Genomic DNA, 26413 nt, shown 5'->3' on the forward strand with positions numbered 1-26413 from the left:
AGACCCTCCCAAAGTTTGGTGTACCATAGCGTGTTACACCACACAGCCACGTATAGCACCACGAAGCGGTTTATATAAGCACTCACTCTTGCACAATGACTCGCACATGGGGCGGCGGCCCAATCTACCAATCGGCGACCTCCACACGGAGTTGCAGTCTGATCGCGTGCCCTATGGACATGTTCATAGGTACCATGAAATCAGTGGTCTCCACTAACGTATGTACGCTTGTCCATTCACTCGAGTCGCATACCAGTCATGTCGTCATGGTTTAAGAAGATACACAGATGGCTAATTCATAACAAAATTTCACCAAGGTGGCACGGACTTGAACTTGATTGATTCGCGTCACGTGAGAATCACTCTTGATAGCTCCGCCAGCAATGCCGTATTTTAAGCTTGTTTTTTTTTTATTCTTTATATAACGCATGGATGTTTTATCAGTGTACCTCGAGCTTTTCTTGCTTAAATAGATTTACTGCCAAGTTGAACTGGGGAAAACACTTACTGTAGTTTGATTGCATTTACGAGAAAACCTGCGAGTTCATAGGTCATGAATGACGTAACTATCGTGGCCAGCAGTAATTCAATCTGATTAAAATCTGATGTAGTGTGCGGGCTTTAATTATTTTAGCTATAAACTTATTTTAATTTTATTTTTCATTACTTTTGTTATTAATGCCCTTTTATTTTATTATTTTACTTTGATTTTTTTTAAATTCCGCCCTACCTACATCTGATCCGACGCCTATGTAAGTCCCGTTCAAATCTCGCGTAAGTAACAGCCAATCACAGACCCCCTTTTATACAGGCTGTCGGTTGCTTACTTTTCAGTGTATACGGGCAATCTATCTATACATTATATTTTGCCCACTTGAATAAACCATTAATAGAAAATTGCTAGTATATTTTTATTTGCAAAAGAAATTCCACAGCATTTTACAATTTTTGTCATTACATTGAATATGTTTTTCACTTCCAACAAATGTGTACACTTCCAGATACATCTTCGCCAGCCAAGGTTCGTTCATTCAGTCATCGCTTCAATTTTACATCACTGAGCATAATTATCTAGAATGGAAGCAAAAAAATAAGTAAATCGTAATGATTAGAACACTGTAAACAGCTATAGTAAACAATGCAAACTGATTTTAAATTGTATAACGGTCACCGGCCCACGGCATCGACGCAGAAAATTGGAGCAAAATAATATTTCCTGATCAATTGCGATGTGTTCCAAATAAAAAAAATATTTTATTCCAGTCCAAATCAGCTCAATTACTTTAATAAAGAGTTATTGTATAATGTACAAAACATTGATACAATTTGATGAATATTTACAGCTACGGCTTCAATACCGGAGACGATTTTGGCCCGATCGTCAACAAAACATCACCTGTCTCCAGGGCTGGCGACTGGAAAAAGACACCGGTGTTCGGTCGAACCGGTGGAAACAAAATCGTCACTCCCAGAATAACTATGCAAAATAAGGATCGAACCATTCGAGCCACAATATTAACATAAAAATGACTTTCGTTGCATTTTACAATGATAAACTTACCGAAAAGCCGTGTCATTCCCCGGGTGTCATTCTCGGTCGCTAACGTCTGTATAATCCGCCATTTTATTTGAGTCTGTTTGCTACCTGACGTCATCATGTGCACTATAGAAGGAGGTCTGTGATTCGTTGACTAAAATCGTCGATAGTGGGTCTCGTTGAAATCTCGTTACATAGGCATCGGCTCAGATGTAGGTAGGGCGGAATTAAAAAAAATCACAAAATCAAAATCAAAGTAAAATAATAAAATAAAAGGGCATTAATAACAAATATAATAAAAAATAAAATAAAAATAAGTTTATAGCCAAAATAATTAAAGCCCGTACACTACATCAGATTTTAATCAGATTGGCAGTAATTATTCTTTTGTAAACGTATAATCACAGTACGAGGAATCATTCTTGCCATGTAAGTGATGGCAATGGAAAGCATTTACTTTGAGAGTTCTTTTCACAAAGAAAAAATATCACAGTATTTCACAGTATATCTACCACTATCTATCCAATCACCAAACGTTCTGATTTGCATAAATGGGCGTACATTGCGCTGCATTGAAGTGTGACTTGCGCGTTTAGTATACAAAGTTGAGCTGAGAGATGAAATGTGCAACAAAGATAACGGTTTTTTACTGCGCACTGTGTCGGAATCGTGTTTTATTGAACATTTGCGAATAGATCGGTAATGATGTCGTCAGTGAAATGTTTAACAAAGTATGCCCCCGGGTATGAGCTAATTGACATCATTTCAATACTTAACGTCGCTAGAGTAGTTTAGGTGAAGTTTCGAGCAAAGGAAGATAACCATTGCCATGGTGAATCAGTGCCATTACGTTTCGAAGTTTTCAGGCTACCACTAAACAGACTCATGTTTGATTAATAAGTGGAGAAATAAAATGAAGTTTTCAACATTACACTACTAGTGGGTGATGATACAACTCAGTTCTAACATAAGCTGTTTTCTTGCATACATGTCGGTAGGAAACGTTTGCTCATCTTAGCGACTAACACAACGCATGTAAAATGCATTGTTTGTTCACATTGAATTCGACGGAGCACGCGCTGCGTGACGCCCACCGCCTTAAAGGGCGGTAGTCGTTGTGCTGCGCATGTGCGACATTAGTGTTGATAAACATGTATTTTCCCTAAATCCAATGCGCTCTTCTAATGGAAATCACAAGTATAAGGTTTGATCTAGCTGCCACTAATTACCGCCGGAGACTCCTTCGATACCTTCCAATCACCTGAAAAAACCTAATTAAAGTTTGGTAATGTCACAGTTTGTGCTCGTTGATCTGCGCAACAGTCAAAGTCACCTTACTTTTGTCTGAAGACCAACCTCCCCAGCAGTCAACAAGCTGTCTCAACTTGATATCGGGGTATTCCATTTTGAATCCCTACACAATGAGTCCTGTTAGAAATTTTACTGCATATATTCAGTAAGTCAATGAGGTTTTGGTATCAGTCATAATAGTCACAATTATCTGTTTATTTATTTACGAAATTCCTTTTTCTTGTTCAATTCTTTACTGTATATTTTTTTTCACCAAAGTGTTTTTACAAGGATTCAATCAAATGTTTGTATTCTTTATATAAGTCCCCGAAGACATGGAGACATATAACACATGTCACTATAATAAATCAATTATATATATAAACTACTACAAGCTAAGCCCTACAAAGGGTGACAATATTCCAAATCTTTGACTTGCATTGAACTTACTCTGTATTGTGAAAAATGTTCATGAAATACACATACACATACACATACACAGGTACATTTCAAGTCAGTGATTTGCATTTGAAATCTAATCACGTTATGATCAGTTTTATGGTACACGCAAATAATCGCCAACACGTTAATAATGTTATACTATGATAACAATATGCAGAATTTATTGATATGTGGGTGTATACTTATCTTCAACTCATCAAAATAAAAATTCGATACTTTTTTTACTCTCAAATTACACATTTCATGAAGATATTTGGAATCCAAAATTGACATTCAAATATGTTTTCAAGTTGTCGGATAGTTGTTTCAATAGTGTATTAGCTACTTTTCAGCTTTTCAATTTGTAAAGAAAACTATTATTTTTGACAGGCAAAATATTTAGATTTTGTCAAGTACAATCATCCATTTAGCCATTTTTTTTTCAAATTTCTGGCTAAGATACACCGGCCCCAGAAGGCCAAATTATTGCGACGACTGTTGTTTTAAAACGAAATTAGGTTGTGATTGTGTATTCTACAAATTCTATTATATGCAGAACACCGCCACACTTATTATTGTGATCACAATGGGAAAACATAAAATCAGTTAGTTTAGCAACATATACTGAACAGTTAAAGCTGAAACTGGCGTGCCGCTTCGTCGTCGTGTCGCCGTGTCTACTTACCAGAATGTGATAATTACTCGAAGTATTTTGCATGTGTGCATGACTTACTTTATTTTGACGAAATTCTCTTTATGCGATTTTTTTGGTTGGAAAATATTTTTCACGAATCGTACAAAACCCATACCATAGGCCAAAGAAAGTGGAAATATAATTTTAACGTGAAGAACATATTAATTTTAATATTAATTTAGCTTTAGTGATAAAGGTGCAATGGGTATTCGTTGTCTGTAGTTGATGTTGCGACGTTATCTGAACGTGTTTAAAACTTGCATAAATAGTTACCGGTCAAGTTTGGTGAGTCGTATTTGCAATGTTATATGTTTTGAGTAGATGTTCCAGGCATTTAACGCCACTCGCTGAACATTATTTCTCTTGTCTGCAACTTTCCCAAGATGGATTATCTTGGTTAACTATCTTCTCCGTTGTCACCCATTTTATTTTATTTTCGTGCTTCTTATTACTATAGTTTCTCCTAGATATCGACTTTATATCTGTTATACATGGAAACACTGAACAAACGGGCGAACTATAGTTCAGCGAAAGAACGCATTAACAGTAGAGGTGAGGCGATGACCCACTTCTGAACAGACACATTGCATCTGCGCCAATAGTTATTTTCGAATCGATTAAGGTAGCGAGACTATTATTTGTGTTGAAAATTACGATTTTCACATTTATTTATTAATTGATGAAATGCACCATAAACTTTCATATGATAAAGTCAATATAACATAGAATGTCATGTAAGTTGGTTAAAATGTAGATTTTTTGAAGGGAAGCAAGGCAGCCTCAGTAGTGTTTTCCAAAATCAACAACACAGGTTTAATCTGTGTGCCTATAAGTTTCAAAGATAAACTCAAGACAAAGCAATGTTAGGACGTGTTATCAGTAGCTATCTGACACACAATGAGTGTTTCCAAACATTTGAGTGGTTTGTCTCCGCCCCTGTTTGTTTCACAGATTAGTCATTTGCGTATGAATGTGTCAGACACAAGGTCACACAGCCACTGAAAAAAAATCATTGATTTTGGTGTTTTCATATGCCGAATTTATCCAATTATAGCTATCCCATTCCTTTATTTTTTTGGTTTCCAATAGCCTTACACATTTGGATGTCCCTACACATGGTAAAACAGACCTTGATGGGAAAACAAATTGATTGTGCCGATAAACAAGCTTGACAATCTTTGCTGTTACTTCATGGACGTTTTCTAGGAGTTTATGTTTTTCAAAATACAAGGTCTTTAACAAAAAATAACGTATACTTATTGTCGTCGGATTAACACCAAATTTTTACAGCTTTAAGATGACAATGAGAGGAACTTGAATGTGTCCAGACAAACTATTTCATCGATTATTTACCAACGAGTTGTGGTTTGAGTTGGGCGCAATGCGACTAAAACAGTAATTGAAATTCAGGACACTATTTTTTAAAACGCGTTGCTTGAATAAAACTACCCAGACACGTTCAATTTACCAGACTATTGAACAACTAGGAAAAGTGAAAAAAATACTTCTTATCGCCAGCATAAATGCGTAATTTTTTTTTACAGAAAAAGTAATTTTTCACCTTTGATTGAGTAACGCGTCGTAGAATGCAGATAATGGCATGCAAAATACACTTGTGAAAAGCTTGAAGTCTGGCGATTCTAAAAATATATACTTTCCTGGGTATATTTGTAGTCATTTAGTCACAATTAGAAGATGAAAACAAGTATGCAAATAATAGTCCCGCTACCTTAAGTCATACATTTCGTGTTAATTTCGCTTTCTAAGAATGTGATCAATCTGATCATAGTTTTGGACTTATTTATTAGTATTTATTTGAATTTATTATATATTTACGGGTAGTTTATTAAAGTTTCGTGTATTTCACTGAAGTTGAGGAGTTCTCATGTACTCAACATAACACTTTAATATATATTTTTTTACTAAGATAGGTGGTTCTCAATCTCTTTGAAACACCGTATTTTATTATTCTGAATAATTGAGTAATTTTCTAGGGCTAATAATTGTGATTGAGTCAAACGTAGCATCATCGTGGATCATTAACTTGTGGGGAATACGCCATCGCGGCGTCAATCGGTTTATTTTGACCAGCCACGTGCAATGCCTACATTAATGTAAATGACGCCTTGAATATCATAACAACTTCAATCACCCGTGGACAGCACCAATCGATCTGAGCTGGAAAATTGCCGGAGACGCATCTTTAATTTTCTGTAAAATAGGTCATCGCTGGAGGATGGATCTATTAAGCTAAGGGCTTCCCAATTAATTTGTTTTTTCCCGGCCTATGATAGCGACACTATATGTAAACATTATCGGATAAATCACAAACACAATTACTTTGAATCAATTTATTCACGAAAGTAATTTCTAAATTATATTGCTTAATGAGATTATTGATTTTTACTTCTATTTCTGTTAGCTAAGTGCAAAATGAGTGTAATCATGATGTTGGTGGAAATAAAGGAATTCTTACAATTCAAAGGTTCTTTCCCTGAATCAGAATACTGAAATTTACACCACACGTGGCTATTCTGTACCCCGTATAGCGTTTTTCACATTTTTCTAATGGCGTGAAAGTTCGGAGATATGTGAGGCATTCCCGGCTTATCGTGAGTCACCGAGGAGCGTCATATGAGCAATAGTCGAAGAATTCCGGTAAACAGCAGAAATCAAACGACAACGTTTATTTACAATGAACCCAATTTGCCCCAAGCCGGTTATGGTGCCGATGTGGGTCCCCGGCGACGTACACAACGCGTGTAAAACACGTTGTTGACACAGAATTAGAACGCGCGACCACAGAAGCGTTTTAAACCAATGCAAGGCTTGGCATTCTTACGAGTTTGCTGTGATCGCCGTTTTGCTTGGCCCGTCATGTTAATACAGGGTGGGCATATAAAGGAACTTTGTCGGCGTCGACGTTGATGTTGTCAATAATTGTTTATGTGTGCTCGTAACTAAAATACTTTTTATTCAAACAATGTCAAACTCGGCTTTTCATTCGTCAGCATAAAATTGTTTGATTTTCATTTGAAAAAAACACACATTCAATTGTAATCAAACTTGTTGGCCATTTTGACTGTGTATGCCTCACTATTCATAAACTGAACACTGCGTTCAAGTGCTTCAGTGGATGCAGACACGGTCAACAGATTTGAACATATCAATTGAAGCGGGGGAGTCGTCACCTGCGCATGCGTCAGATGGCCATAGCGTGTCATTGTTTACGAACAAGCGTCTGCCCATGAGCCTTTGCGTTTTAGCATGTGTTGTTATCGTCGCTTGGGACTCAATTCCCGCGCGTGCACAGGTGACGACCCTCTCGCTTCAAACGCATTTAAGAACAATTTTAACAGAAAACGGATGGCATTTAAATAGAAAAACAACATGTTGACTAAAATCTCTGGCCAGATTCTGTCCATTTGATCAGAAATTTTCGAAAACAAATTATAGTAAATATATAAAACAAGCATAAGTGTGAGACATGATGGGGAAAGATATGTGTTGTTATGGCGTACCACAAAACTTATACACTGGATGATTAAATTTAATTTGAAGTAAAATATCATTCTGGAGTTTCTAACATTCGTTGACATTAACAATTTGGACACCGTGATATCCAGCCTTATTACACCATTAACAAATAAACAAACAAACTAACACTGCCATGTTAGCTAGCTAAACACATGGACCTCCTTGTTGCACATAACCCTCCCCCAATAGCTTACTGAATCAACCAACACCGTACTATACACGTACAGGAGTGGGGAAATATATTCACAATTAATGTATATTGGAAATTATTATACATCTGTCACCATAACGCCATAAGTTACAGCGTGCCGTACATGGCTGCCATCAGGGTTTGACCGGACTCCACACAAAGAAGTTCGCTGATTCTGTTCTACTGTACTGTCTCAAGTTCGCGCATACTTTGAGGTATTCTCGTAATAACCTCATAGTATTCGAATTACAGCTTTCCTGATAGAGAAAATAGCAAAATATAAAATGTAAAAGTAGAACATCATGGATATTCCTTAGTTAACTGTGTACAAACTCCAAAGGCACTTTAAAATCGTTTTCCATCGATCATTCAACATAAACCTCAATAATTTATAACACACATAATGCAAAGTACATACTTTCACTCACATTCTCAAAGAAAATTGTTATAATTTGGGTGTATTTTAAGACTGAATTTAAAATAATAATTTTGTTTATGTTTATGTTTGACCTCAACCCTGTGCCCATGGAGACAACATATTTTCACATTTTGTTCTGTTCTGTTCTGACCTGTTTGTTTGTTCATGGTATTATAATGCTGGACTTAAAGCTTGCAGTGGTGACTTATGGCCACGAACCTCATCAGCCTTTTCACATTAATGCATGAAATCACCAGCTGCAATTCGGTCGCTGATTGGCTTCACATGCTGTCAATCATTTGGCAGATGTATGCTGTTGGAAAGAATTAAAAGATGATTAAATGGTCAAAGGATTAATGAGGTGTAATACTGCATATCAAATAAATTGCTGTTTTGACTAAACATTATTTGTCAAATTTTAGAACTGAAACTGAAATTTCTTTCTGCTATTTTAACACAATTTTATTGCATTATTAATAATAATTTAAGACACGCTTCAAAGACATCTCACTTTATTAGAAATCAACTGAATTATGGGTACATTGCACACTTTGTACACTTAGTATACAAAGTACATAACATGAACCGGGAGGGTCGTCACCTGCGCACGCGCGGGAATTGTGTCCCAAGCGGCGATAACAACACACGCTAAAAACGCAAAGGCTCATGGGTAGACGCTTGTTTGTAAACAATGACATGCTACGGACATCTGACGCATGCGCAGGTGACGACTCCCCCGCTTTAAATAAAATATATAAACATAATTCTACTTAATGTCATATATCTGAATTATATTGCCGCATATCGTAACTATTGGAACTTTGTTCACTGAAAATCTAGACCAAATAATAAATGTATGGATGGATACACACCAACTGACACTTTAATTTCTGGTATTTGAATTCATAATTACAACAACATATCGTTTACTACACTTATCTAATTAAGAGATCTTGGGGAGCATATTACTAACATCTGGTTCTCATTATCAGAAGTATAAACGTCTTCATTCTTCCACTTATTTCTATGTTTAAAACATGTTTTATTTCAGCTAAATTTTACCCAATATCTTGGAAACTCGACTCTCGAAAATTGAACTTGGTTGACATTCCATAGTGATTGATATACTAGTAGTTCTTAGATCTGAAGAGGGGTAGATAAAAATGATTTGAGCTATTATAACAAGAAGAAGATAGTTTTAAGTGAAATTCAATCAATAACTTGGAAAATACACGAAGAACACTTTCAGAAACCAAACATGGCTGATTGTTAAAAAGACCACAGAAAGTAACATTATACAATGTATTATAAATAGTATTTCTTTTTTCCAAAATTTATTTAAAGTATCCCCCTTAATGTTTCCATCTACATATATCTAAAAGTGTTTTTGGCGTCAGCTTTGATTTTTTTACTTTTTTTTTGGAAAGTAGATAAATTGGGTTGACCTCTGTCAGATTTTGTCATTCTATGATTATATTCAAACTGATATTTTTGTCATTTTGAGTAAACAATACTATAATCGACATCTTTTTTTGAAAACTACCAGCCAAATTGCCTGATATCCCTTTCATTGAATTATGCCAGCGGAACTGTGTCGACCAACAGCTCGCTTGTTTCGGTTATTTGTGTTTTCCGCACGCTGTGACAATATATTCCAATTTATGTTAAAGTAATATTGCTAGCATATGTATGCTTTTAAAAGTTGTCGTGGATCACCCATTCAAAAACTACCAACAAAGGGTAAGGTAACTAGAGTTTAACTATGTTTCTAGTTTGAATCGATCTCGACAGAAACATGAATAAATAAATCTCTAAAATTTGAAGCATATCTGAAATATTAGTGTATGTAATCACAATTTGACAGCATATCGTCCTTCGTTTCAAGAAAAGCTAAACGAATGTATTCATACTCGTATTCAAATAGATGGGCCAATCAGATACTATTTAGAATTCTTGTTTTTCTAATAATGCAGGTTAATCAACGTCAATGTAATTACGGTTTAGTCGATCATCACCGAGGTTATTCGGGGGACTACTAATCCATGTTTCATGGTCGTCCATACTGATGATGTGATCTCTGAGATAAGAGAACTTGAAGTAGCACAGCGTAGATTCAATAAACGGGAAAGGTTATCCGCCATTCTATGAATAAAAGAGTGCGCAGTGGTTGCGGGGTTTTGTGGCAGTACTACGCTGACCCGATCGCCTCATCGCTTGTAGCATAATGGATATACTAGTACATGCTTTCAAATGACGTCACTTCATGATCTGGCATAGCGAATTATATGTAGTTTTCCAACGCATATGCTACATACTTCATGCAATCATTACTACTAACCTGTCATTTGTTCGACGTCGATCCGCACCAAGAAACAGAACGTGCATCATTGATGATAGGTCATTTAATCCTTTGCGATCGATCAACCGATCGATAGAGAGTATATATGGAGATTACATTATCGTATTGAGTTGTCTATGGAAGTACAATTACGAGAGAAAAATTAAGGTTTTATTTGCAACTCGACCGGGTCAACAATTATTCAAACGACTATTATCTCTTAAAAGTAAAAGGATTGTATTTGTACAAAGTTTTTTTTTTAAATTCAATAGCTAATATTTTCAATCTGTCATGAGTGCAAAGGGATTACGTTCGTGTGTATTGGGAACGCATTGGGCCCATTTTTGGTACACTGGGCCGGGTATACCGTCGTGCATGGAACGGCAAAGAAGAGTTCGAAGAACAGTTATTTTTCTCGCGTCGATGTAGCGGTAGCAGTGTTTGAACAGAGAGTACTGTAGTTTTCCCAACATAAGACAACACAGCTGTCAGAGAAAACTTTGGGAATCGTGCCGAGTTTCGGTGTCGACCCTCTATTAGGTCCAATATCGAGTTTATTCCGGTAATTGTCGCCTCGAGCCCGACTGTTCAGATTTCGACTCGTGCCAAACCGATTCCGATGCTCGGTAACTGGCGAGATCTCTAATGTGAACGCCACTAATGTCGCAAAATCGATTAGTCAAGAATGCTATTAGGAGAAAATCATGTTTTGAATGATTTGCAATGAACACAGTCCTTGAACAACCAAACCTAAGCGGTATATATTGTGAGACATGTTGTTCGTGGTTTCTCTACTCTTACTGATAAATTTAAAAAAACTGACTGTGGAGGAATGGAAGTTAGAACAAAACACAATTAGTTGACAGGGTAAATGAAACTCACGTTCACTCTAGCTAATATGGAGGAATGAATTCCCAGGGTAGGCAGTTTTCAATCAAATCGTGTATATTGTTAATGGATACACTCATTCACCTGTTATACTTTAACCCTATCAAGTAACAAATGACAGTTGTTTATGAAGGCTGTTAATTTGATATTAACAGCAAAATTTATAGCGTGAGACCATAGTATCGCGAGAACGAATGTAACCGCGCGTGATGTTCACAGTCTCACGACCATAAATAAATAACATATTTGTTTTTCGAGTGGAAAATAAAAATAATACTTTACAAGAACACTGAAAAAATAACTCGACATTGCAATTATCGACAAGAAAACAAATCTTTAGTTTGCAATATGAAACCTTTACTCAATGACATCCTATGTTTTACTAAAATTACGAAATGTTGGTAATTTCAGGATAGTGCATTTATTGAGTAGGCTCATCGCTATCATAAATGGGAAAGATGGCAATTCCATTACGCCGATGCATAACGTCGACATGTCTTTTGTTTCCATTTGAAATGTTAATCCAATAAAAGGAAAGTTGCTGCAAGATCGATCTGATAACAAATGTCCCGTAGCCAATATGGCTGACAACACATCTGTACATGAATTACTTGATTGATTGATTATTTGATTGACAGGATGTCTTTAAGACAACTGAGCTTTAATTGCGCATTCCCTGCAATCTGTCTAGCTGAGAGTGTGGTGGCGGTGTGATACGCGATAACGATCTCACGCGAATGGAAGAAGTCACGCGAATTTCAAGATAATCAAAGAATCACAACAAACTTTCATAAATTATAATGCAAATTATTGTTTCTGTGATTAATAGTGTACATCTGAAGTAGTTTTTAAGAGTGGCTCGCCTCGCGTGTTTGAATACGGCGATATTCTCGCTCTTTTGTTTCTGTTTGCGTAATTGAACTTTTCCAAGCGTTTGGTTAGAACTACGTTCGATTGACGCGCACAGAGAGTTCGCTTCTCGCGAGATCTTCGTCGCATAACCACTTTGCCATAAACAATGTTCATTGCCATGTTTTTAATTGACATCAGTCATTAGTCGCTCAAAATATCACTGCGTCTATGAAGCCTACAATACAATATATTTGGCTCCCTAGTTTGGCCGGATCGTTAATCCAATCATTAGTTGAACGGTTCATATTAAGAAATTAAATTAATTATATTATTCACCAGTACAGTTCTTTTCTCCAAGTCATTTGAACACAATTAAATAAAGCGGAAGGTTAAGAGTAAATTATATTACTCTGTCTTATATTGTACATGTAATTAAGAGGTTAATTTTTCCAATGTGAACTGGAAGACTTGATTGGTTAAACAAAGTATCAGTGGCACCGCCTTTCCACCAATCAGAATGCCTTATCTGCACTGATCTTCCCGAACTGTAATCTAACAAATGCGATACGCGTTTCCGCGACTGATCAGAATGATGTACACCCAAGGAACGCACGCCGATCGTTATGAATTCTGTACATGTTTTACAACCTGAAGAACCCACATTGCAGAATATTCATTAATTTTAATCTTGCCCGTATCTGCGTACATGGAATGAAAATTATATGAGGGGTAAACACTGTCCTCATTGTTGTCGGCCTAGTTCGATTTTGTATATTTTTCAAGATTAAATTTCACTTCAAATTTTCTTCTAGTGGTTACAATAATTTATAATATTATAATATAACAGTAACACATTTGTGAATTTAATCGATCACTAAAAAACGTCAATCAAGTTTAATTTTGGTGTAACTATGAAGTGCAATTTTCAAGATATGGGGTAAAAAGTGATTGAAATAAGTTCAAAATATTTTTAAACGTAGAAATAGGTAAATCGAAACATTGTTTTTATTATAAATAAAAAGAAGACAAGTGTAGTTTTTCTGCATTTTTTTAAAATCTGGCTAGTATTTTATTTTGCTTATATATATTACTGTACTATTTTTTGGGAACATTTATACAATTCATGTAATATTATTTTATAGAGGACACGAGGATTAATACAGGACATGTACGTAATATTAATTGGAGAACATGCTTGTTTTAATTTGTCTTGCCAATTGTTTTTCAGATATGTTGCTGTATATTCAGTTTATTTTTAGAACCTTTTATGTAATTCATGCTATAGTAATATTATGAGAGACATTGAGATTAATGCAGTGCATATAGTATTATTTTAGAAAAATGTAAATATGATCATTGTACTTGCTTATAATTGTTCACCCCTAAATTTTAGCCAATATTATTGCATTGTTTTATACTCTTATACTCGTTTTTGCCCTACAAGAAAAAGACTGTTTATCATTAGTTTGTATCCATCTATCTATTGTTTGTTATTTAATCTAGATCCTCAATGTGCAAGGTTGTAATAGTTTCCCTATGTTTTACTTATTTATCACATTGGGGGGAAAGTGTTCTTGTTTCCGTTTCTGCGACACACATTTGATAATCCAAATCTTTCGTGTGCTTGTGTATACGAAGTATTTGTACTACTTTTCGATGCACTATATTGTTATTTTGACCACTTATCACAGTGTCATTGTCCCAGTTCATTGATGGCCGAGTTGATAATGTACCCGATTTCTTGGCGAGTGAATTGGTATCATCATTTACAGTTTGACACCGCGCGAAACCTAATTAAATTTCACCATGACCAACATTATCATCCAAATGGTCCGTATACGAACTACTGCAGTGAAAACAATAAATTGACGCAGCTCGACGTGAATCGTCTTCACTTCAGACCGCTAACAGAAGTGGTCCAATCTGTGCTCGCCATCGTCGCTTGTGGAAACTGTTACGTAGGAAGCCGAGCAGCCACCGACTTTGAATAATGTATTTCTACAAAGTGTTACAAAACGCTCAATTTCGCGGCCCCCCTATTTTTAACAAATAACAAGGCTTCGCGCCATCGGCGCTCGCGAACTTGGCCTTCGGCCAACTTATCGCCCCCCCCCCATTCCAGAATCCTAGATCCGCCCCTGGGGGGGTACATTACCACATGTATAATTTCGAGTATAATTTCCTACTAGTGTGTCGAAGTTAGGAAAAATAATATATATCTCCAGTGGATTTTATTAAATTATACTTCTAGGGATTTATAAGCTTTCTTGGCTCAAATTATCTTATCTCGCTTTTCTATATGAGGCATTCTCATCACGAACATTACAGCCATTGTACTTTTAATATTAACACATACAACCTTCTGTCAATACCTTTGCGTGACAAAATTGTGTATTTATACCAAAAAAAATCATTATTGTTGAAGGTCATTGATAAGCGGAGCTTCTATTCAGTAAATAGGCGCTACCCGTGATGACACAAGACTACTAACTTTAGCTACCGAACAACCTTCCTCGTGACGCCTTTCTCGGCCGACGTTGTCTGGCTTGTCTGACCCGTCTCGGCGACGCAATTACATTATCCGAAAAACAAACAACTCTGGAAACCCACGCGTTGCCTCCAGAATGATGTTATTAAGCGACCATTAAAAGGGAATACCAGATATATCATCTTGTTACATGAATAGCTAGAGCTTGATTTTATCCCTATAGTCGGGTACATCACGTGACGTGAAATATTTGCATAGTATGCGCCTGCTCGTCCGAAGTAAAAAACACGACCGCCCAACCCCGGAAGATCGATTTATAACACCAGGCCATATATGAACAGGAGAAACTGGCTTGCGCATGTAGTGAATTCACTCTCTCCTGACATCTTATTAGTAGACATCAACGGTGAATAACAAGTGAGGGGGGAGAAAGTGAATGGCATAAATGGAGCATGGTGTGTTTTTATTTCGAAACCCCTGGTCTTGGTTGTATACCTAAGTCGTTGTATTATGGAGGTAAAAGACAGTCTCTTTTACCTCCATGCATGCATTAATCGTTTACTGTTATGTTTTTCAATGTAGTGTTAGTTTGTTTTGATTGTAGTTGTTTGTGGTAAAAAACTAACATTTTTCTATGCGACTTTTGTTTAATGATCTACAGTTTAGTGTGTTATTTCCACCTTTCAATAGATGGTATCCTAAATAATCCGTACATTATCAAAAACACGTAACAGTAAAATCTTTCAGTGCGTACGTAACAATTACCTGAAAAAAATGAAAAAAAAGAGATTCTAATTTATCTTTTCTCGAGAACCAGGAACAGCTGATATATTTTGATGTTAGTGCCACATATATATTGTGCCCTGAAACGTAGCCACCACGCATGTACTGAGCTATGTATGTTAAATATGTTCTGTGCGATACTAGTATTAGCAATGAAGCGGTATATACTCGCGTTGAACGTAAACCACCAAATACGTGGGAGACACGACTCGCCTTTTATGTTACTATGTAACACGTATTCTCATAATTGTAGATATGTTCACTGATTTCACTTCCAATGCGAATATAGTTGGCGGTGCTGAGTAGTGCTATGATGATGTGCATTCATACTACAGCAACCCAATTCTTTGTCATAGGCTTAGTCAATTCGTACGTGCTTTTTAGCTATCTGTCATGTTTCTGCGTGATAATCAAAGTCTTGAGTATCACGTTAATAGTTGGCCGCTCTTATTAGCGCCATTGTTCTGACAGAGCGCTGACTGACTGCTGAATATATAATGGACCTGTATTTGTATAGTTCAACTATCTAAACAATAAAGGGAAAATGTGGCAAGGGATATAGCAAATCGTCTTACGGGGTCTCCCGGGACCCGACCTTTCATAATGCCCCGGTGGACTCTGTGCGTATCAGATGATCGGGTCACGGATGGAAGGCGAGCAAGTAGGAAGGATAATCAGACGACGTCGCCATCCAGCGTGGCTTCCACGTACATACTCAGTCGTGAGATTGACGGGCTATAATGGTCATAAAATATGAGAACAGTCTCGTGACTTGGGGTTTGTCTTTGAATAACATGCGGAGGATAAATTAATCAGATATAAATAATGTCCAAGTTATCCTCTCAACAAATTGCTTGAGTGACTGTCTGACGTCTATCTACAGTACTCTTAGCGGGGAACACGGTCAAGGCTCTATGATGTAAAAATCGTTTATCTGCACCATAAATGATAATTAGGCGAGGGGTGTCATCTGTGGAACGGTACACTTCTACAGTTGACCTTGTTTGATTTTCAAACCAGATTTGATAATGTTTGATAATGTTTCTTCGTGGGAATAAATTCAGTGAACGAACCGTACCCCTGGTGATTTAATTTGCTTTTGAAATTGTGGATGTGTGAGTTCGCAATGCTGAATAGATCTTTTCTGAGATCCTGGTATTTATTGAATTTGATAAGATAATGTGTTTCATCTTCCCCCTGGTTTTGATTACACATGTCACAAAGTCTGTCATTCAGAGAGATTATTTTGTGGTACACAGATTTAATTTTAAGAGTGTGGTCATTCAGCCGGAATTTGGAAAGACAAACCGTATTCTGTATTTAAATAGTTTTGTAAGATTATATGCTTCCAGGACAATATTGAGTTGAAACGTTCTGTAGATTTTGAGTTTTATTGTAATAGTTGATGCTCTGTTGTCGTTGTCGATGTCAGTTTTCCGGTGAAATAAATGACTGTTAGAGATTATTGTATTGTTTGGTATTTGGAATGAATTTATTTTATTTGATGAGTAAATTGGATGTATGTGCTTGGTGTTATTTGGCAAAATTATTTTCAAAATAATTATTATATAAGCTTCCTATAACTCTGGTTGTTTAGCTTTGGATTTTGTTTTGTTGTAAAATACATCATTTTTGAAACGCATAACAGAAATCTAGAGAAACTACTATTAATTTGTTCGATTGAGAATGAGTTTTATTATCAAAGACATTACTGTCATAAACAAAAATCGGTCTGATAAGTGTATCAAAAGATTTAGTGAAAATGTTGAATACTGTAATTTTGATTAAAGCCAATTTTTTGTTTTTAATGCCAAAAGTGTTTTTTGTGCTTCCTTTTAAATATGTTTTAGTCACAGTTTACTATTAGCACTGATCTTCAAGCATAGATAATTGTGAAATTCTAACCGTTCATCGAAGAAAATGAATATGTCACTGTCTAAATATCTATCTGATTTATCGAAAATTAACACTTTGGTTTTATAAGTGCCGTGTTGGTATACAAGGAATGTTTGCCAAGACTAGCTTGCGGATCTAATTCTCTAAAGTGGGTGGTTCACATGTAGCAATGAGGTAAATAAGGTTTAGCCCTGAGTTATTAGAATTAAATTTCTCTGATAACCCATCTATATAATTATTAACTTTATTATTCACTTTACTATATATATATTTTAATGATGTTATACATTTTACTAGTGATACCATACTAATATAGTTGTGAGCAAATGCCATTGTGTCAAGCACCGTCAAAGGCCTCTTCTTCAAATCAATAAAACGTATATTGACTACTTTTATGCCAATTTTAATAGCTACAGAAACCTAAATTTTAGTCTTCAAATATGGATGGATGGGTGAATGGAATATGTTTTGAGTGTAAAATATCTGTGAACATATCACCCTACTACTGCATTTGTACAGAGCGGTGTTGGTTGGTTCAGTTATTTTGTAGCATGGATCTCTATTATTATTATTAGTTGCCCTGACGGTGATTGACATGGATAATTTGTTCAGGGGTATTAACATGCGGGGCATTGTCTTTTACTCAACTAGGGTATAGCTATGGCGTGACGTGACAATGTGATTCAAATATATCATATATGCTGCTTCTTCCACTTGATTTGTGTTGATAAACAGTAATTTTTAACGCAATGCGCTACTTCAACGAACAGAAAACTTGAATTTTAGAGTTCCCCTCGTATGTTTCATGCACCTGATAAAAACACTAACATAGAATTATATTTTCCATTTGCTATTTATTTAATTATACAATTTTCATTAGCATTGTCAATAATTAAAGATGTATTTCTATGAATAGGGCATACATGATTGTATTTTGTCTCAATGTCACACTTAATAAGTGTTAATATCATCACGGTATATTCAGTTTCGTGCAATAAACATTCGCCATTATACCACATGTGTAGCCTGCTGGGTAATGTACCACCCGTTGATTTTGAAACGCTTAAACTATAACAGATCATCGCTAGCTACTGTAATTGGAGAACAGTACATATTATTAACTATTGTACTTTTCCAAATATACAGATCCGATCTCTGGGGTCCGATTTTCCGTGGGGTTTTTATAGCTGTCATCCCCATCACATTTATAATACAAGCAGGAGTATAATATATCTCCCACGCGTCTGCCGATACGTATTTTCGTAATAACCTCATAGTATGTTGTTGTCAATATGAATCTAACATGTTTCATGTTGTGACTTTATGCTAAGGTCAATATGAACCTATGCTGTATTATGTTGCAACGTATTATAAGTCATTAATTTGCTATTATGAACATATGAGTGTTGCGGCCATTATGAGCACACAATGTTTTAATTTATCACATCTCACTGTTGGTACGTATGATGTGATTGGCTAAGACCCAATTACGTGTGTATCGTGATAAAATAAATGTTCCTTCGGGCAATATCACATTTTTTTGCCTGCCCTCGGGCTGTTGGTCATGACCATAATATTGATGATGCCCTCGTCTTCAGCTCTGGCATCGTCAATATTATGCTCATGACCAACAGCCCGAGGGCAGGCAACTGATATTGCCCTCACAAACATGTGTTATTGTTGAAATATTATTTAAATTTAATGAACACATGATGCAGAATGTTTTGGCATGATGAATCTGTAATGTCGTGTGATGTGGCATTTATGGGGAGGTAATAAAAAAACTGTGATATTATTAACTTGCGTGTGTTAATCAACCCCTCAACGCATACACACACACAATATGGGTATTATGTTAACTGGTTGAAGCGCCAGTTCTTACTTGGAGCCATGATTGAAAGATTTGCATATTTTGAATGCCATCATTTTTTTATGTATTTTTCTATATTTTGGGGTAATAATTTTGGACCCAATAAATATCCTATCGGCAATACATCTTGACCAAAATTATATTAATATTATGTAGGTTTAAAATTTGTAATGGTGAGAAATGGTTAAATATGTTGTTACAATACAGCCATCAACAGATATAAGTAATTCTGTTATAATTTATGACTAATATTACACTACTGAAATATTACATCGCCAGTACGCTCCCCACTGAGTCATCAATCTATTCTGTACTCTTGAGTGGTAAAACTATCGTACCCCGTCTGTCACGTATAGAAGATGTAGATATAATTATTGGTTCGGTCGTTGTCAACTGCCATGTTATTTAGTTAACTAACTAATCCAAGTTCGGGACTGCTGTACATCTATACAATTTAATATAAACAAAAGCGGACGCTCATTTTTTGTCTTCTTGCGTTTAACATCGAACTGTCAATGGCGGGTTGAAATGAAATATAGTACTCCTGGTAATTGTTGCCTTCAATGGGATAACTGATGTCCTCTCTCGACGTCAATTATCATATCATATTTTTGTAGCATTGTGTTCATTGGAACTGTATGTTTCGTAGCATTGTGTTCATTGGAACTGTAAGATCAAGAGCCATGGAACCTACAATTTACCATGTCTGCTGACAGGTGCACAATCAGAACACGCGCCATCTTGAGTAGGTTATTTTTACTATCAGTTAACAAGGCGGCAGACAATTTCGTACCGAAAGGTTCATTCATCCGTGATTGAATTGATTGAATATCAGGTTCAGTCCAATAACTGTCTTTCTCTCCGGTGAAATGGTACACGGAACACCACTGTTTATTGCTACGCATGATCAAACCGTATTAAATGTTGAATGTTGATGACCTTTCACAGTGATAATGGATTTTATTGAGAAAGTACGTGTCGTATAAGGGAAGAAATTAAGTCACCCGGCGTGAATATACATCCACTTGATGCTGTACACGAACCACGGCGATGGCACAACGTACGTGTTAGCAGTGCGACTCTGCTGTGTATATGACTTCATCGCACTGGTAAAAAGCTATTATTTCAAGGCACGAGTAAAATACGTTCCAGTGTCATAGTGTGACCGCGTTCAGCCCTCATTTAACATTTACCAATTACAGATATACATATGTTTACATATGGTCGATGGCTCGAGTGATTACATAATGCTCTCTCGCCTCAGCGGGGATCACATAAGGTCAGCTGTGACGTAATTGATGACGATCTGGTTATGTTCAAGCGTGCCTATATTTTCATCTGATGATGCTGATGAGATTGTCGCCTGTGTTAAAACGAATTCACAGTCCAAGGATTCCTATCAACAGAAATTGATATTTCAATCTATTAAATCATCCTTCGTGTGACGTCAGAGTAGGGACGTCATACGAGGGTGATTAATTATATTAATAGCCATCGAAGATGGTTGTGGATCGTATATATATATCAACCCCCTCGGTATTATTACAGAACGCCCGTATGTTGCTAATCATTAAATAATAACCTAGTGGGAGGGGGTGTACAGGCAATGTGTACTGATGTATGTGTGTGTGAGTGAATGTGCTTGACAAAGTGGTTTCGTGGCATTGACTGATTGTCATCCAATCTACATACAAACGCCATCATGTTTTCTCTTTCCACTCGCATCGTATTATAAATAGATAAATACTCGAACATGCATTTAACGGAAAACGCGGAGATGTTATTTCTATGCCGACAAAATACATATGCTATATCTTAGCATGATCATCGTAAACACAGCTTATGTCGCTGCCCAATCCCGAGCCTGGTGGTGGTCGCAACGTGCGGGGACTGGAATACGAAATAATTTCAACCGATTGTTTACGAACGCATTCGGGCTTTCGACGTTCTTCGTCTTTTCAAAATTATTAAATTTATTTTGCTCGATTTCTCAATTCAGGCAGACCCACTCGCCATATGATTGTTAGACTTTGCATTTTTACACCATGACTATTCAATGACGTCATACATCATATCATGTAGTTCACGCTACTGTACTAAAATTTCCCTTTGAACCACATTTAGATGCAATAAATGCAGAAATATACACCTACCAAATTTATCAAAATCCAAATGCCCTATTTCCTCAACAGAACTTTAATCAAGGATTTCATTTGCAGCGTCAGAGCATGACTTGACCCTTGACCCAAGCTGCACGAAAATAATAATTGTCAATTTGAAACGAGGGCGCACTCTGAGAGCATTTGACCGGAGTAAAGTTTGCATCCAATTTCATCTCAGTGATCAGTAGTTTATAAGAAGCTATCATGTTTTGAGATATCGTTTCTTCGAAGATCTCAACTTTGGTTGTCCCATTGTCTATTTCGGGACACAACGAAAACATAGAAGTTAATTAATGCTAACTCATTCTTGTGTGCTCTCTAAAGGAGAACGGATACAAATTTAAAACTTAGATTGTATACAGTCACAATCCTCTCAGGAATACTCCACTGAAAAAATGTTTTTCAAAATCTTGTATTGGAATTATCTTGATGGAAAAAGTGATGATTTTTCAAGCAGATGAAAACTTTTATAACAACATACATTCTCATTTACAATTAATCCGAATTTATGCATTCTCGTTCAAAAGAACAATTTTCATTGTTTATTTTGAGTTAAAATTTGCATTAAATAATAAAATCACTGTCAATTTTAAATAGCAGTTTTAATCGTTCCTCAATAAAATATAGGATTTATTGATATCTGATATGCTTTGGAAAGTTGTATTGACAACTGTCTACTTCTCTTCCACAGGCTGCCTTGCGTCGGAAGCCGAGATGCACCTGCGCGAAATGCTCTTCCGGGGATATAACAAATTATCACTTCCGGTGTCAAATGTCAGTGAAATCCTGAATATCACCTTCGGGCTTGCTATCTCACAGATTATAGATGTGGTGAGTCTGTTTTGTTTTGTACCTTCTTATGCATGATCAAGTTTGCTGAAAAATCAATCGTTGGTGATAAATCCATTCCAAAGTTCGTAGTATCCCTATTCGATTCAGCGGTGATCACATGACTTTGAGTCTTTGCGTAATGTGTTTTCAAGTTGCTGGTAAAGAATGTATAAACTGTAGGAAAAAAACAAGTGGAGTTATATTTGCTATTTGTATTTTAATGAAAGAAATATTACATTATTTTCACTCATAGTTTTCTGTTTTCTTTTTCATAATACTGTTGATCTTATATCATATGAGTGCAGTTAGCAAAACAGATTCGCTACGTGACGTCATAAGATCGCATCGGAGGACGCGATGAGGCGGCTTTTAGAACCGTATTTAGGATGTTATACATATTATTAATACAATACGTTTCACATGTCTTTACCAATGATTATATCACATCATTCATTAAATTGTTGCAATTTTACAATATTTTGGCAGAAATAAAAAAAAGGTCCTGAGAATATCCTTTCAGATGAATTGACGACCGCGCTGACTATAAATAACAAACTCATTGTTGTTCATTAATGTTAGTTATAATACTTATCAGATAATTAAGCGATGATTTAACGTGCTTTAACAAACATCTTCCAAGTTATTCTGACGTCTTTAATTTCGTAATGTCCAAGACAGTTATAATATAAATAAACTAAAATAACATCAGTCGAAGAAACTGTAATAAGCTGATGAAAGACGAGGTAAGCATACAACGCGGTGGAATGTTGGTAGAGTTAAAGGAGGCACGCAGAATACATGGGTAAATTGTAACGGTAATAGTACCAAATTTAACGAATGTGAAATCGCCCTCTACGCTGGTTCGGAAAGCGTCTGCAGAGGGCGCAATTTCACAAGTTTTCTCGATACAATCGACATTTCAATTTGGAATTTTAGTTTACTGCAAGCAGTCGGTTATAATATAAGCACCGCAGATAAAAACGTTAGTCTGTACGGGGACCAATACTATTAGGCCTTACACATTCTACTGTGTGATACATAACAATATAATCACCCATCACCATCCCGTATTCAGTTGTCACGTTTTTGTTATCTTCACAGAATGAAAAAAGCCAGGTTATGACAACAAAAGTATGGCTCAGGCATGTAAGTACAATTTATAATAATTCTAATATACTGCACTGGGACTACATTACAATGAATGTGTGCCAAAACCACTCTCACTTAGCTGAACTATTACCATGACAATTTGGTTTTAGGGAAAATAGTTACTTTAGTTTTGTACAATTAAATATAACGTACCAGATTGTGCGTATATTATATTCAGCGTGTGATTCTTGTAGATTAATTCGCAAAATATTATGATCATTAATAAAGTATTAACTGATTTAACCATAAGTAAATTTGCATTCATCGGCTTGTTATTGTAACGCGGAATACACTGACTACACTATAGGCTTAAGTTGCGCCTTTTTCTGATGTATACAGGCGAAGGAAGACCGATCGGCGTTATTGTTATACGTCAATAAACAAGTAAAGTTTTTAAGTAATTCGCTAAATCTTACCATTACCTCCATCATCATCAATGTCGTCTTTAACGTCACAGGGACGCAACGTCGCTAGAGGGCGCCACTTATGGGGAAAGGTCACTAAGATCAGTTGGTTATGTTTATTATGTCTTGTACTTATTTCAGTCGTGGGACGATAACCACTTGGAATGGGATCCAAACTTATATGATGGCATTTCCAGCATCCGGGTACCTGCTCAAATTCTGTGGATTCCTGATATATTAATCTACAACAAGTAAGTGAATTTGTCACATACCTACTATCGTTACGTGTCACTGCTTGATAAATAAACTACCTAGCTAGATAGTTCGTTACGTGTTACCCACACTTGTGTACGTACCCCGGAACTTTCGTTACGTGTAACTATTATACAGTTAGATTAGTGTACATACCTAGGAACTTTCGTTACGTGCAACTATTATACAGTTAGATTAGTGTACATACCCCGGAACTTTCGTTACGTGTAACTATTATACAGTCAGATTAGTGTACATACCTCGGAACTTTCTTTACGTGTAACTATTATACAGTTAGATTAGTGTACATACCCCGGAACTTTCGTTACGTGCAACTATTATATAGTTAGATTAGTGTACATACCCCGGAACTTTCGTTACGTGTAACTATTATACAGTTAGATTAGTGTACATACCTCGGAACTTTCGTTACGTGTAACTATTATACAGTTAGATTAGTGTACATACCCCGGAACTTTCGTTACGTGTAACTATTACTGTTATAGATATATTAGTGTATGTATCTTTGAATTTTAATTACATTCCACTGTTTTATATCAAGAATTTCGAGCACGTTTGTACGTGTAATTGTTACACCACTATAGTATTGTACGTAGCCCCGAACACTGACACGAACAATAGTTGTGTCATTTTGCTATATAACATGAAAGAAATTAGCGTATATTTTAGTATGTACATTCTAAAAGTGGAACGAAGAATGAACTGCCAATACAATAACATGCAATGCAATACTCCTTCCTTTTTTGTTTTATTGAGAAACTGGCATTGTCGCCTAAGAGTTTCTAAACTCGAAATTGCCACGGTATCAGTCCAGTGAAAACAAAATGAATTTCTGCGAAGCAAATTGCATGCTGACAGTTCTATAACGGGAACCTCGCAATTTCGATACACGATGATATCATGCGAACTAATTGTTTCCAGTCAAACGACGATAGATGCAAATGTGACCCGGAAACTTAGTAGAAAAATAAATATGATTATTCAAGGTTTAAAAAAGCATGCAAGTTCACATGAGCACATACGATTTATTTTATATTCATAGGGTTCTTTAAAAAACGTACATTTTAAAATTGACCAAATATTTGTAAATTAAACTTAAAATCAATGTGAAATGTTTTCATTCATCTGACATGTGTTATATATATATGTATCCGTTTTAACTAGCGCCGATGGTGGGTACGATGTTAAAAACATGGCGATGGCAAACGTGTTCAGTAATGGCACAGTACAGTGGGTGCCACCGGCTATATACAAAAGTTCGTGTCGTATAAACGTGGAGTATTTCCCGTTCGACGAGCAGGTGTGTCTGCTGAAGTTCGGATCATGGACATATGATGGCACAGTGGTGGATTTAGTACCGGAGGGGGAGCTTGCCACACAAAGGGATTATTGGGTGAGCGGCGAGTGGGAGATCGTGAAATCGCCTGGAAAGAGAAGCGCTGTAAAGTATCCGTGTTGCGAAGAGATTTTCATCGACATCACTTACTCTTTCAACATCAGGAGGAAACCTTTATTCTACGTTGCTAATCTGTTACTTCCCTGTGCGCTCATCTCATTCTGTAGTGTTCTGGTGTTTTATTTACCGTCCGATTGCGGCGAAAAGATGTCCCTTTGTACTTCGGTGCTTGTGTCGCTGTCGGTGTTTCTGCTCTTGATAACAAAACTCATCCCAGCGAACGCAAACACAATGCCTTTAATAACAAAATACCTATTGTTCACTATGGTACTTGTGACGTCATCTATTGTTATGGCCGTGTTTGTTTTGAATATTCATCACCGATCGCCGACGACGCATGTTATGCCCGTGTGGGTTCGTAAAGTGTTTATAGACACGTTGCCAAAAATACTTTGTATGAAGAGACCAGATAATTATAATTTCCGATATCGGAACGTCGGTATCACCCTAACAAAAGACGCTCTGCGGAATCGAAAGATTGATTCGGACAGAATTGTTGTGGAGAATCCGAGTCGGAGCAATTTCACAGTGCGCATGCGTTCCCAGGGTGATGGGCTCATGGTTCATAGTGGAGAGGAAAGAGGTGAGATTTTCTAAGGCATTACATATAACGTGATTAATTAATGATATTGTTTGCCAGTTCATTATGTAGAAACAATATACTAGTAGTATGCCTTTTTACGACAACTGCGCTCATTAAACTAGCTCCTTCATTTCATCACTGCACATGCCTATACAAGAACACATGGAAAATAATTTCACAGGATTTCCATGCTTGGGATATATTTTGCTAGTTTAGAAATTCGACAGAAGGCAAGGTGTGCGACACCCACCGTCCTTTAACCTATTTAGATTGTTCATTACAGTTTCACGAAATTCTTTGGATTTGTTTTATCTTTTGATAATAGATTTATTG

General features: G+C 36.4%; 1 protein-coding gene and 1 long non-coding RNA gene across 3 annotated transcripts in view; one reads left to right on the forward strand and one right to left on the reverse strand.

Annotated features, from left to right (window-relative positions):
* The window catches only part of LOC100378494 (neuronal acetylcholine receptor subunit alpha-2-like), a 50118-nt gene that overhangs the window by 19029 nt on the left and 4676 nt on the right, over positions 1–26413 (forward strand). For both annotated transcript variants that reach the window (XM_002741751.4, XM_085491280.1), the window contains exons 2-5: positions 22076–22215; positions 23317–23361; positions 23910–24019; positions 25206–26080. In XM_002741751.4, the coding sequence (XP_002741797.3) occupies positions 22076–22215; positions 23317–23361; positions 23910–24019; positions 25206–26080 (1170 nt within the window). The remainder of the gene's footprint in view (positions 1–22075; positions 22216–23316; positions 23362–23909; positions 24020–25205; positions 26081–26413) is intronic.
* Positions 898–1832, reverse strand: LOC146733794 (uncharacterized). Its single transcript, XR_014926719.1, has 2 exons — positions 1562–1832; positions 898–1071 (listed from the first exon to the last, which is right to left on the reverse strand). It is a non-coding gene; the product is annotated as an uncharacterized LOC146733794 (long non-coding RNA).

This window comes from Saccoglossus kowalevskii, chromosome 16 (assembly GCF_978046115.1).
Source record: "Saccoglossus kowalevskii chromosome 16, keSacKowa6.1, whole genome shotgun sequence".
NCBI classification, from domain to species: Eukaryota; Metazoa; Hemichordata; class Enteropneusta; family Harrimaniidae; genus Saccoglossus; species Saccoglossus kowalevskii.